The 14,746-nt window shown below is 37.5% G+C and overlaps 1 protein-coding gene across 5 annotated transcripts in view; it reads left to right on the top strand.

Annotated features, from left to right (window-relative positions):
- The first annotated feature begins 1,635 nt into the window (after positions 1-1,635).
- The window catches only part of TRPC1 (transient receptor potential cation channel subfamily C member 1), a 62,049-nt gene continuing 48,938 nt past the window's right edge, over positions 1,636-14,746 (top strand). Inside the window, exons 1-3 of one of the 5 annotated variants that reach the window (XM_087430431.1) lie at positions 1,636-2,236; positions 6,850-7,004; positions 13,355-13,456. In XM_087430431.1, the coding sequence (XP_087286557.1) occupies positions 1,954-2,236; positions 6,850-7,004; positions 13,355-13,456 (540 nt within the window). In that variant the 5' untranslated portion in view covers positions 1,636-1,953. The remainder of the gene's footprint in view (positions 2,237-6,849; positions 7,005-13,354; positions 13,457-14,746) is intronic. The other 4 variants (XM_004419285.3, XM_004419286.3, XM_087430430.1 and 1 more) reach the window with 4 other exon arrangements.

Genomic DNA, 14,746 nt, shown 5'->3' with positions numbered 1-14,746 from the left:
GCTGGATAAAGAATGTACCAGAGAGGCAAGAGAGAATATTCTGCATCTGAGATAATTCAAAAAGACTTTCGAAGAACAGGATGCAGTTGCAACACTGGCTTACTTTGAAGGAGAAAAAGCCCTCCAGTACTTTGGAATACCTCCTGGGATTATCTAGTAAAGTCGGTTGGAATTCCCCTGAATCTAAGAAATTAATGCAGCCCCTGTGGGAGTCCTATGGATAAGGAATCACCTAAACCCAGAAGCTTGAGAAAGACTTCAGATTAAAGTGGTGTCTATAGTTCTGAGCTATCTGAATTTTTACCCTCCAACACTCAGGAACTTGTGGATGGGTCAGGGTTAGAGTTGTTCTGCTACTGAGTAAAAATGGTATGGGACTACAAAGAGTGTGTAAGCATACACACAAGCAAACACAAATATGCACCACCGTGTTCACTAGCCAAAAATTTTCAATGAGCAATTTTGATATTCCACCAAATACACAAACTTGGAACTGTATTAAACACTATAGAATGGGGGAGATTTATGATCTACTAAAGATAAGAAAAAGCTAAAATGATTCAATAGATAATCAACTATTTTGAAACAAACACATGAAAATGTTTGGAAAGGTGGGCAATCTTGTCATATACCTAAGGGCTCTTAGAGAAGAGCTAAAGAGGACTTTGAGTGATGAGAAAGATATATTTAGGAAATTTTGGAGTTAGTGTTGGTAGGGACAAGGATGGAACAAAACCTGAACAGAATAGGAAGTATTCCCCACAAATATAAGATACTCTCAAGTCAGTATATGTATTGTCTTAAACAACTAAGGCACTGATGGTGCAATTTAGATTTTTGTATAGTTGGTTATGGGAAGCAATAAGAATTACTGGAGAGACATAATTTCCAGTTTCCCCCAATAGCTTTTAAAGGTGCAAACTGCTTTAAATAAAAGCTTGATTAAAAAAAAATACTCAAGGAAGTAGCACTTAGCACGCTTCAGTTAGCTTTTGCCTAAATAATACTTTAAAAATCAAATTTATGAAAGTGAAGACAAACAAGAAACCACTATAAGGACTGTGATGTAGACTAGATCCTAAAAATGTGCTTATCCAGTGGTTACATGTCGGTTACACTTGAATTACATGCGAATAAATATATGACATCAGGAATATGCCAATTTTGTATCACAAACGAGTTAAGAAAATACAGTCTAGAAATGAGGGTAGCTAGCCCTATATATATAAGTAACACAGACAATCACGTCTGGCAGCGTGGCGGGGGCCCTCTCCTTTCTGCTTTGGGTGGAGGACACCGCAATATGAAATAATTTGACAATTCTACAAGGGCTCTGAGAAAACGTTAAGTCGTCAGAGGCTCAAACATGCCGCTGCAGATTTACTTATGTGCAGCATGAGACCTGGGTGTGGAAGCGGTGGACTGGCCCGTTCCTCTGCACCTTGAAGCCTCGAGGCGACGGGCAGCTCGAGAGGAACAGGGGGCGGTGCGCAGGCAGGCCCCGCCCCGCCACAGGCCCCGCCCACCACCAGCCCGCCCCCGCCACAGGCCCCGCCCCGGTGTCGTGGCTATCGCGGGGCGGAAGATGACGTGAGCGTTGGGAACACCTCCTCAGATCGCAGCTCGGCCGGCGGTTCCCACAGCCCTGGATCCCGACGTGCGCAGAAGCGCCTCTCGGAGCTCATCCTCCTCCCGGGCCGGGCCGCCCCTCGCGCGGCCCCTGCGGCTCCTGGCACGGCCCCGCGCTCGGCTGCCGCCCTGGCGCGCGCCACCCTCTCGTCCCCGGACGGGCGCGGACCGGCTCGGCCCGGGCGCCGGCGCTTGGGGAGGGGGCGCTGGCCCCGGGGCCGCGCATGCGCCGCCACCAGCCTGGGGCTGTCAGTGGAGGGCGAGTGCTGGCTCCGAGGGGAGGCGACGCCCTTTGGGGCCAACGGGCCGCGCGCCGAGTCAGCCATGGGAACGACTCATCCCTTTTCCAACCCTGGGGCGGGGCTGGGGTCGGGGTCGGGGCTGGTGGGGGCCCCGCCCCCGTCTCCTGGCCTGCCCCCCTCATGGGCCGCGATGATGGCGGCCCTGTACCCGAGCACGGACCTTTCCGGCGCCTCCTCCTCCTCCCTGCCTTCCTCCCCATCCTCCTCTTCGTCGCCGAACGAGGTGATGGCGCTGAAGGATATGCGGGAGGTGAAGGAGGAGAACACCCTGAATGAGAAGCTTTTCTTGCTGGCGTGCGACAAGGGTGAGAGCTAGGCCCCTTTCTCCGCTTCTGGACGCCCCTGCCCTCCACACCCTTCATCCTCCCCAGCCTCAACTTGGGGCGCTCCCTCTTGCTCGCGCGCCGAGCCCTGTTCCCGCCGCGCCGCTGCCTCTCCGGGCCGCCCGGCGCCGCCTCTGCCCTGGGAGCGCGGGGCGGGCGGGAGCAGCGGGGTGCCGCCCTCCGAGCGCCGCGCCTGGGCGGCGGCTCTGGCGCTAGCCTCCCTCCCGGGGTCCGGTGTTTTAGGTGGCGTCGTGGGGGCCTGGACCCTGGGGTTTTAGCCCCACCTCTGCTGCTGACCGCCTGAATGACCTGGTCTCCCTCTCCGGGCTTCAGTTCTTTCCTTCTGGAAACCCAGAGGGTTTATCTAGTTTCGGATCTTGCAGTCCGAAAATTCCATGACCTTGCTTGAGGTTCTGTGTGTTTATAAGCTCTCACCTGGTTTTTGTTTTCCTTCTTCTTTAAAAACCTTACTTATATTATTTAGCTTAAGCCACCAAGTGCCTTGGTGTTCAGTGACTGTTGAATGGGATTAGGTATGTCAGTAAGTTGGGTGGAGATAGATGCAATAGACAGGACTGGAGAAATTCTGCCTTAGTCTCAAACTTCCCCAAATTAACAAAACTGTTCCTGCTTTTTATTGGAGAGGAAGGTTTGTTGCTCCCGAGCCTTCTTTGGGAAATAACGGTAGTGCAAAATAATTACAGGGCAAAAATGTGGAATATATTTAATGTGTGTTTATTTTTATTTTTTTTAAATCTAGAAATCGATCACGTTTATGGCCATAATAAAGTCTCTTCACTTAAGCATGCTTTCTATTGATGCATATAATAAAAGGAATGGGAAATGGATTGCCCTAAGACTGCTTTTATTTCCTATGTGTAAAAAAGTGCTATAAAATTTTCTCTTTCTAAATTTATTCAGCTTGCCTTATAATGGCCATGCTCACTTAGGAAAACTCTGTTTAGGATCATGCAAACTTCCAAAACATACACCCAAGGGGCAGCTTACACTGGGAAAGATTAACTACAGAGGATTTTTTGTTTGTCTGTATGTGTGAGTGTGTCTTTAATAAATGACAGCCTCTCTAACCTCTCTTACTGCTTTTGAAAGAGGATTTTATTTGCATAACTTTTTTTATTGATGTTTTAATAGTTTATAACGTGAAATTTTGGGTTGTACATTTTTGTTTGTCCATCACCATATTTACATAACTTTTTGAAAACACATTGACATATAAACAAAGTCCACCTATGTCTGTTGTCAAGCTACTTTTATGTTCTGATGTCATAGTATTAAATAATATCATGAAAGCATTTGTTAAAGTCCACCACGGATGCAGCTTTGAATAGTTTTGAAAATGGAAAGAAACAGAATATATGTCTGTAACCTCACAAAAATCATTGTGGATTATGTAAAATTATTTAGTGTTACTGGGTGGATTGCCTTAGTTCTCATCTCAAAAATTCTCTGAGAAGGGAAGGGAAAAGATTGTGTTGTACTAGAATGAGTAAGTGGCTACTGCGTCTACCCCAGCTTACTGAGCTATGGTTATTTTAAAGCAAACAGAAAGTATGTCAAGAAAGGGAATTTAATATTCCTGTCAAACTGAGGACAGAAGAATGTCATAATGAAATGTGGTTGGAGTAAGTACTTGTATGGTGTGTATATTTAGGATTATTGCACAACATATCTCAAGCAAAAGAGAGTTTTAATATATGATAGTTTTGTAGCCTGTCCAGTAGTGCCATTTGAAATAGCTTGGTATTATTTGTCAGTTTCCCATTTTATAACATTATTAACATCTTTGGAGAGATTTGACTTTTAGGGGTGGAGTGGAAAGTAAATATGCATGCTTCCCTCCCATATAAATGTAATTTTTTTTAATTAACAAGATAAAATAAGTATTTTCTGTTTCAGGTATGTTGAAATGAGTTCTTGGGTTAGATTTGGAAAAATGGCTTATTTCTTACATGTACTTATGGTATACATTTACATTGAAAAATAAATTTGAGTTACAGCAGTATATTTTTTTGTTTACATGTTTGTATTTACTAATATTGTTAAATATTGGTCTGGGCATTATAAGGATTTTGAATTTTAATGCCCATATGAGAACAGGTTACAAGGCCTCAAGCCTGTACACAGTAGGCAATTGGAACAGCATCCAACCATGAAACCAGGATCCTTAAAGGACTGTACCTTTAGAAAAGGCATAGATGAGGAAAAGAACCCATCCACCAGCACAGGGAGACTACAAAGAAGCTTGTAAATAAGACACCCCTAAGAATTTGTAACTGTAGTCCTGCCTCTTGTTGGCTTGGGGTTTAAATTAATAAATACTACCCACTTGGTCTGGGAAAACCTAAACTGAGAAATTAATATAAAAAGGATTTATAGAGTAGCAAAACCTCTGAGTTATCTGGAAGAAGCAAACACAAAACATCCTTGGTGAGACAAGCTTTCAAACTAGGCTGCCAGGATTTCCACAATTAAGCTCCGTGAAGATGAGTTTGCAATACCCAATTTAAAGGAGACAGTCACCCATTATCAAGAGTCAGGAGCACAGCAAATAGCAGGATTAAATCCCTAAAACCTTAAGATAATTATCATATAGAGCCCATTAAATAAGTATGTTTAAAATGACTAAAAGTTTAAAGTAAGCAAATGAAAACATAATAAATCAAAAGATTTGGAAAGGAACCAATAAAACTTAGAGAAATAAAAAAATATAGTCATTAAAAAAAATCAATGAATGGGTAATCAGCAGAAATAGCTGAAGGAGGAATAAATGACTGGAAGAGAGATCTGAAGAAATTTATCCAGAATGCAGGAAAGAGAGAGAAAGAGAAAAAATAAATCTGTAGAGACACAGAAACTGGAAGGAGATGATCCAACATAATGCCTAATAGAAGTTCCAGTAGGAGAAAAAAAATATATGGGAATGAAGCAATATTTGAAGAGGCAATGGCTGAAAATATTGCAGAATTAGTGAAAGGCGGAAGTCTTTAAATTCAGAAAGCCTAATAAGTCCTGGTAAGTCACCTAGATACATCATGAAACCAAAGAAAATATAGCAGAGTTTTTATCGGTAGCATTCTCCTGCTGCTAGGATATTGAAATAAATTCACCTGACAAGGTTTTAAATGTTATTTTCCAGTAATAGTGATAAATTTTCACTGGTCTGTTCACTATCAGTTCAAGTTATGACTAAGAGCATCACTTTGTGAAATATTTGATAAGTTTTTGCCGTGAAGCATTAGTGTCTAAATATTAATTAGTAGTGCTATGAGGAAAATATTTCTTTTTGTGACTAGTTTCCTTCTTGAGGGAACTCAGGAAATATGCCATCAAGAAAACTATCATTCAACTTCTTCCAAAATGCGTAGGGACTTGAAAGTCATTAGTTAAAATAATAGCAAATTTATTTGAAATTTTAACAAAAAAAATCTGTTACCTTTGTTATTCACTCAGTCCAGTTTTAGTATTTTCTCTTTCTGTATCATGAAATCATTCATTTCCTTTTCCTTCTCGTTTCTACTATGTTCTTTTCCTGTTGCTTATTCATAGACTTCCAAGGAACAACTATATTTGCAAAGCACTTAAAATGGTTTATTCATTTTATGTTTAAAAAGTAAAATGAAATAAAACAAAAGCCACCTTGCTTTCTTTCTCTATTTAATTAGCATTTCTGTTTTGATTTATTCCCCTTATTACTGCACCAGCTGTTCAGCAAACAAATATAGTGGGCTCTCTTTGAAAATGATTACCTCCATCATTATTCTCCTTTTCCCCCATGGGTCAGCTGTTTTGATGTGGACTAGAGTTAGGCGGAAGGTAATATGCATGCTCCTGATAGGTCAAAATTGCTCTTTGAAATATTCTGACTTTGGTCTCTATCAGCATTAATCCTACTCCTGCCTTAGAGTTTTATGAGCTGAGTGTTCCCTGGTCATTTAATCTAAACAGCTGCATTAATAAGATAGGAGTGTGTGTGTGTGTGTGTGTGTGTGTGTCTTGGGAGTGTGGGGAGGAGGAGAGGGAATTTGGGGCATCATTCCCTCTTACTGTTCATACACACAAGCATATCCACATTCACACTGCTTTTCCACAGTATGTTTTCCCTCTAAAACCTCTTTTAAGATCTTCCACTTATCACTAGATCTCATTTTTAACCATTATGGTGTGTGCGTAAATGTGTGTATGTGTTTGCGATGTAAAACTTAAATCCTTTAAGCTTCTTCTCTTATTTTTCTAGCTTCCAGTCTGTGTTTTTGGACATTCTTTATTGCTTTCAATATCCTCGAAAAGTTTCTCTTCTTTCTTATAATCAATCAGTTATGAATTTTAACTAACAACTTTTATTTCAAACTGCACATTTAAATTTTTTCTACTTTTTATGTTTACAGCTGATGTACAAATTATTTTATCAGGATGTCAGTTTTCAGCAAGGAAATATTCACATTTTCTTTGCATATTTCCATATATGAAAATGAGTTTAGGTTTTTAAATCTTTTAAATCAACAAGCTAAGTTTTCTTTACAGTCATTCTTATTTTTGTCATGGATATTAAATTATGTTTGTATATTGTTATTTAGGTGACTATTATATGGTTAAAAAGATTTTGGAGGAAAACAGTTCAGGTGACTTGAACATAAATTGCGTAGATGTGCTTGGGAGAAATGCTGTTACCATAACTATTGAAAACGAAAACTTGGATATACTGCAGCTTCTTTTGGACTACGGTTGTCAGGTACAAGGCTAGATAATTTTATCCAGTAGCTTCTAAGTATGTTAGATATGCCATGTTTTCTTCTCTCTTTCTAGTTTTCTTCTTCCCTCCCTTTCCTTCCTTCCATTCTTTCTCTCTCTCGCTTTCTTTCACCTTTTATTTAGTTTTGAGCCACTAAAAGTTTTTAAAACAAACCAAAAAAAGCCTTTTTAAAAAAGTATAATATTTTGATTTATCTTTTTCCTCCCCACTTTCACTCCCCCCCCTTATCTTATATGTTTTACAACGTCTGAGAAAGGTAAATTATCATGACTTATTAAAGATGACTTTGCTTTTATTACCTATGTTACTACTATTTATATTGTATATCTAAAAATAGTACAAGTGTTCTGGAAGTGTCAGGGGAACAGGTTTTTCTGTGGCCCATATAATTTACAAGCATAAGAACAAAATGCTCCTGACTCACAAAGCAATTTTCAATTGACTTTGATTTTCTCCTGTTAAATTTATTAAATTTTCCTTTTTGTCTGAAATTTGATGTTGGCTTATGACTAAAGATGAATGAATTTTTTTAAACTGGAAAATATTGACCTTTCTGTATGTCTTCCTATCAGTTCAGGTAGAAAAGTAGGCATGAGAATAAGAATTCAGTAAAGAGATTGTGAAGGAAATTTAATAATATTATTTTCGTTTCCTTTTTGGTTTGCTTATGGGACTTAGCACATGAATTCTGGCTCTTTTTTTTTCTTCTTTCAAATAGTATGTTTGCTTTGTTGTAGCTTTAAATCAATAAGGCATTTTTTTTTTTTTGAGTGGCATCAGGAAACACTGAAGATTTTAAAAATATAAGTAGGTTAGTTCTATGTATATTTCTATTATATATATATTTGTATGTATTACAACATATGGTACTATCTCTACGCATACCTATTTAGAGTAGAAAAAGAAATTGCTTTCCTAGCAATTTCAGCTATCTAGAACACCACTGAGAACCAGAAAGTAAGTCAAAAATACCTCTGAGCAGCCCGAGTAGATGCTGTGAAGTTTCCCAGTTAAGTTTGTGAACTTGAGTCATAGGAGTACTTCCGGAGCCCTCTTTCAAAGTCTGTTTTTCCTCATTTTGTATTCTACTTTAACAAACGTAATCACTTAGTGTTCTAATCCTTGGAGAGTTAGAGGGGCCACAGAGAGGCATGAGGGCTGCAGTGGAACAAAATGAGGCACAGTACCTCTGATTCTGTCCATCAAAGAGGTCAGCGATATTGCACATCTGATCATCTCGGAGGGAGTGTAATACAAGCTGAATGATAATCAGTGTTTATAACAATGGCCCAGAGTCAGTAAGGAAAAGTTAAATTATATTCAGTACCTATTGTTTTAGAAGAAAGAAGAAGATATAGTACTTCTGAAAGCAGAAAACTTCCACCAAAATAGTTTAAATGTCAAAGTTAAATACTTAAAGGCATAAGCTTCAGTGACCTAGAAAATAAGGTTATAAAGAAAGTCCCTAATGATTCTAGATAAAAGAGTTATTATGGTATAATAATCATTTTTCTCTTTTTACTCACAGGATTCTGTGTATGTAATAATTCTGCAATATACATGGTTCTTTTACATACTTGATCACATTTGAACATCATAGCCAGCCTGTATAGATGTTACATTTTATAGATCAGAAAACTGAGGCTCATAGACTTTAATGAATTGCCCAAAGTTCTAAAATAAGTAAGGGCAAAGCTAAGATTTGTACCTGATCTTCTGACTGCAAATCCCATGCTCTTTCTGGTTCACTGTGTTCTGTCTCAGGTTATCTATGTCTTATCTATCAATCAACAAATGTCCAAGGGCTTCGGTTGGTTGTGATTGTGGAAATGAATAAATAAAACATGAGTTATGTACTAAAGGATATTAAAACTAATTGGACAATGAAAGTACATATGAATTACAAATGAATTAAATAATACAAAAGCATATTTGATAAGTGCTGAGTGCTGATAATACTTGACCCTTGTGTGTTGCTTTGAGGTCACAAAGTGCTTTCATGTATTTTATGTTGTGTTATACTATGGCTCTCAACTGGACAGTATTGTCCCCCAGGGGCAATTTGGCAATGTCTGGAGACATTTTTGGCTTCACAACTAGAGGGTGGGTTACTGCTGGCATCTGATGGGTAAAGGCTAGGGATGCTGCTAAACATCCTGCAGTGCAAGGACAGCCCCCACAACAGAGAATTATCTGACGCAAATGTCAATAGTGCCACTATTGAGAAACTGTTTTTTATACTTAAACTTTTGTGGTTTACAATAAATGTTTTGGAAACAGAGAAGACAGAAGATCACTGTGGATTGGAGCTATCAAGAAAGCTTTCATGGAGGCGTGTCAGTTGAGCTCAGCCTTGAAATATTAATAATTGCTAATATTTATATAGTAGTACTGTGTGCCAGGAACTTTAAATATATTCACTTCCTTAATCCTCACAACAGCCCTATGAGATAGGTACTGTTATTATCCCCCTTTTATAGAGGAGGAAACCCAGGTACAGAAAGATTAAGTAACTTGCTTAATAGTCACTCCATAAATGGCAGACCTGGAATTTGAACCCAGATTTTGGCCCCAGAGTCCACGCGTTTGCCTACTACCTGAAACTACTCTCAAAAATGTGTGGATAGATTGGGAACAGAGGATGTTGAGAAGGATCTAAACAAAGGCATGTACAGTATATATTCTTGAGACAGTGAATTAATTGGCTTAGCCTTTTTGAACAAAATATTTGGGTTGGAGAGTAGTGGGAAATATCTGGAAAAATAGCTAAAACAAAACTGATGAAAAGGACGTGAACACCAGGCTAAGGAATTTGAGGGTTTTTGTTTTGTTTGTTTTTTGAGGAAGATTGGCCCTGAGCTAGTATCTGTTGCCAATCTTCCTCTTTTTCTTTTTTCTCCCCAAAGCCCCAGTACATAGTTGTATGTCCTAGTTGTAGGTCCTTCTAGTTCTTCTATGTGGAATGCTGCCTTAATATGGCTTGATGAGCGGTGAGTAGGTCGGCGTCCGGGATCCAAACCCGGAACCTTGGGCCGCTGAAGTGGAGCGTGGGAACTTAACCACTACGCCACCGGCCTGACCCTAGGAATTTGAGTTTTATACGACAGATAGTGGGGTCATTAAGTAATTTTTGAGAAAGGGTGTGATATGTGTTCAATGGTATTTTAGAAAAACTAATCTAGTGGCTATGTTCAGTATAGATTAGAAAATGGAAAGTGGGGAAGGCTATAGCTTGGGTGAGCAGTTTTTATAGTGATCCAGATATGAAGAGGTTAAAGCCAGGACTGGAATAGTGGCTATAACAATAGGGAGAAAATGGCAAATATGAGAGATGTTATGAAGGAAGAATTGATAAAACTTGGTGAATATTTGAATTTGGAAGAGGGAATAGAGGAGTCCGAGATGATTTGGATAAACATGGGTGACTGGGAGAAGGATGGAAGAAAAACAGGAATTTAAGAAGAGAAGTCAAGCATGGGGCAGACAAATGTAAATTCTGTTTTTAGCCTTGTTTATTTTGGGAATATCAGGCGGTCTCCAATGGACAGCTAAGGTGATTACATCTCTAGGGAGAGGTCACGCTGGAGAGACAGTAGGCAGTCATGCATAGGGGGTGATCACCCACATCGTGACAGTGGGCAGAATCACACGGAAGAGCAAATGGCTGATGCTGCTTCTTTCTTAGGGAGCTTCTACATTAATAAAGGGCATTAGAAGGAAAGAGTTTCATTAAAGGAGTTAGGATACTACCACATTGTGAAAACCAAAAAAACAATTTTCATATGTTGCTTAGAAAGCAAGGAAAATGAGGAGATAGAAAGGCCCTTGGATTTTGAAACTCTGGTGTTGGTAGAATTAGAGAAAATGATATGCATTGATTTAAGAACTTTGACAAAGTGAAAGGAAGAAGAAAACTTGAGTATTAAAGAGAAAGATATGATCAAGTCAAGTTGGCAAAGAGTGAGGAAGGATTTAATGTTTTGGGAGTTGGGGGCTAAGACTGGTATTTCTGCGAGTGAAGGACCAAGGTCCTATAGAAGACAGAAGCTCCTTAAATAGAATACCAAGTTGGAAAATTTAGTTTTGGAAAGGAAATAAGTAGCTTCTTACTCTGAGCTTAGAGGAAAGAGTATGGGAATTGTTGAAAAGACGAATTCTGAGGTGACAAGGAAGACAGCAACCTCATAAATACATAATATATGTATTGAGTAGATTTTAATAAGGAATGATCAAATATCTGTGAGAAATTGGGGAACAAAACTAATGAGGACGTTTTGTATACAGATATTTTTCAAATAATTTAAAATGTTTTTTCCTTCAGAATTCCCTTTGCTTTATCAAATAACATACCATTTGTGCAGAATAAGGCAATGGTAATTCCTTATTTACATGACTTTTTTATATAAATATTTTTTATACCTGAAGCTTATCCTTTTAAGCATTGAAAGATTTAACATGAATCTTTCTTTATTCTTTACTAAATAATGTGTCTGAATATAATTTAACTTTATCATCGTAAGCAGGAATCATTAAAATGTAATCATTTTACTTTGCTTCATATAGTCTGAAACTGTTAACACGTTTGTCGTTCCAGTCAGTGGCTTCAGACTGCTGTGCGTTGGTAGTGCTTTTGCTATACTGATATTTCATCTCTTCAGTGGCCAACTTTTAGCAATTTTTTCTTCCTTTTTTCCTACTTTGTTGGTTTTTATCCAGCTATTCCCTTATACAGTAAAGATGAAGGGTACTTGGGAAAGCCAGGTATCTGTCATTTATAGACAACTCTAAGTCAGTGTGCCTGGGTCTGTTCCTTCTGGGAAATATGCCCATGAAGGTAGTTTGTGACAGCTCAGCATGGTTTTTTGGGAAATTTAAAGCTGGATCCATGGCTATTGCAGATGATTGAAGTTGCCTGGTGTTTGACTTTGAGAAGGGTGGCATTACTATAGTTAGCTTTATGGGTTAAAATTAAACATCATAAATGAAATGTTTAGTAGTAACAGACACCTGGTTCTTTTTTTTTTGTTTGCTTCACCTGACAAAGTATGGTAAAAACTGGAGAAATGTTTGCATTTCTGGCATTTCTAGCAGAAGAATAATAATGCTAGACTTGAAAGAATAGGCTGCAGCCCAAAGAACCCTAAAAGTTTTGAGGGATAAAATAATGAATTAAATTTTCCATCAGAGTGGGCGTTTTTCCTGTGGGAATACATAAGCGGTTCCTAATGGTTGAATGTGGGCCCCAACCCTTTCTTTGGGGTACTTAGTCCTATTTTTAGACATCCAGATAAAGTCTGCCATTTTTAGTCCTATTTTTGACATCTAGATAAAGTGGATCAAAGCTTTATTCTTTTCAGCTAAGAAGAAGATTAAAGATCTGATATAGTTTCATTTTCGAGAGAGAATGTTGATTTAAATAGTTGTTAAAGATTATAACAGTGTAAAAAATATACAGATTGAAAATAACAAGAGCATTTTCTTAGATTAAATTGTTATTTATCCTCGTTTCCCTTCTGCCTTTACGGTTTTCCTTAAAAACGAAAACAGAAAGAAACCCAAAAACCTGACGTCATGGTTGCCCAGTATCATAGTAGGAATGTGGATTTGGTTACAGAGAGTGGAAAGGTCCCCATTTCCTCAGCTTTTATTTACTTTTTCCTCCTGTCAAAAGTTGGAGCTTCAAAATGAGCTGTAGTTTGGGAGTAAAACTATCGAGTCATTTCTTCCTCCTGTCTCTGAGGATATTGGTAGCCTAGTTCTTTGTGATATTTACTTGATAAGATTGCTAATCTTAATGTCAAATTTGCACCATTTCAGTCAGCCATGTATGTTTTAAAGATGAGAACAGAGGGCTCCCTGCTGTTTGCATTTTCTATTGTGCCCTATCCTCATGGTTGCATTGATGATCATTTTTATTAGACTGAACACAATCTTTTACCTGTAGTAATAGTTCTTGGCAGTTTCTTTTATAGATTTGGATTGTTAAGATTCTTTTGGTCCAAAATTCAAGAGTAAAGATCTTGAAAAAACACATCTCAACTTTAAATACTGCATGGATTAGCGCTGTTCCATTAATAAACTCCTTTATCAAGCATTCATTATTTTACCAGCTCATGTAATCAGGACAGAAACGTGTGTGTTGTGATACACAGAAGTACTGCTAAGGCAAGCAAATATACTATTTGGATAGTCTAAATTTTTGAAAATTCAGTATTACTGTATATAATACAGTTTAAATTAAAAAAATAGTTTTATTTATGAATTAGTAAAAATAAATAGTTTACCTTTTTATCCTCCATTTTCATTTTTAACCTTTTTTTTTTTTAAAGTCCGCAGATGCACTTTTGGTGGCAATCGACTCTGAAGTAGTGGGAGCTGTTGATATACTACTTAATCATCGACCAAAACGATCATCAAGACCAACTATAGTAGTTAGTACTCTTAAATGTTTATTGATTTGGATTTTTAGACCAAAATAGATCTCCTGCCCCATTACCATTTTTTTCTTCCCCCAAATTTATTTTGTTTTAAAAAAATAGATTTTTTTCACTCTGTAAAATATTGCTTTAAAGTAAGTAGACATTTGCAAGAATAATTAATATTGCTGTCAGGAAACCTTTTTAAAATTAGTGATAGTTATATATTTTTGTCAGTGTGGACCAGTATTTTTAGTTTGGAAAGTTCTGTAGGTTAAGTTGAAAATATGTTTTAGTTTCCAGATGGATTTAAGAATTAAATGTAAATAATGAAATCATAAACCTGGAAGAAAACGTAGATGAATATTTAACTGATTGGAAGTGAAAGGACTTTCTAAGCTTTATGTAAAAACAATGGACAAAAATCACAGTGGCACAGTCTTTGGCTGCATAGAAGTTAAATTTCTAAAATTCAGACATCAGGCAAAATTTAGAAAGCAGATGGGTAACTGGCAAAACTTATTTCCAGCTTCTATCACAAATTCATAATCTTAATATTAGACAACTTGATGAAAAACACCAAAATCAGAAAAGGACATGCAAAATCTCAGAAAAGAAAATACAAAATATTACTGATAATTAACTCCAATGATAATTACTGATAATTAAATACAATGAAATACTAATTTTTGCTTATCAAATTAGCAAATATTTTTAATAAATAATAATCATTGATGGTAAGGGAGTAGTACAGTCTAGTCTCATACACTGCTGGTGAGGAGGATATTTTGGAAAGCAGTTTGGCTGGATGTGTCATAAACAAGAAAGATGTTCATATTTAACCTAGTGCTTCCTCCTCTATGAACTTATTAAGGAAATGGTCAGAAGTGTGGACAAAAATGTTAATTGCAATCTTATTTGTAGCAGTGAAAAAACCATGTGACACAATCTAAACATCCCCAAATAGAAGATTGGAAATAAAAATAATTACATATATATTAAAATGGCATTTTTGTAAAGAATATTTAGGAACATGGAAAAATATGACATAGGAAGTGAAAAAAATGAGAATAGTAAACTGTATATATAATATAATCCAAATTTAAAAACCTGCATAGAAAAGGAACTACATAGAATTGTAGCAAAACGTTACCTAACAGCAATCATCTCTGATTGCCAAATTAAGGATATTTTTTTCTTACTCTTTTTATTGCTCTTGTAATTAGGAAGATAGTCACTAATAATTAAATAAATTCTACTTTTAAAAAATGAGATATTTGTTGTATATCAAAATTTAAAAATTAT

This window comes from Ceratotherium simum, chromosome 5, assembly GCF_057802395.1.
Source record: "Ceratotherium simum simum isolate JZ-2026a chromosome 5, ASM5780239v1, whole genome shotgun sequence".
NCBI classification, from domain to species: Eukaryota; Metazoa; Chordata; class Mammalia; order Perissodactyla; family Rhinocerotidae; genus Ceratotherium; species Ceratotherium simum.
This window is presented reverse-complemented; position numbering and strand designations above follow the sequence as displayed.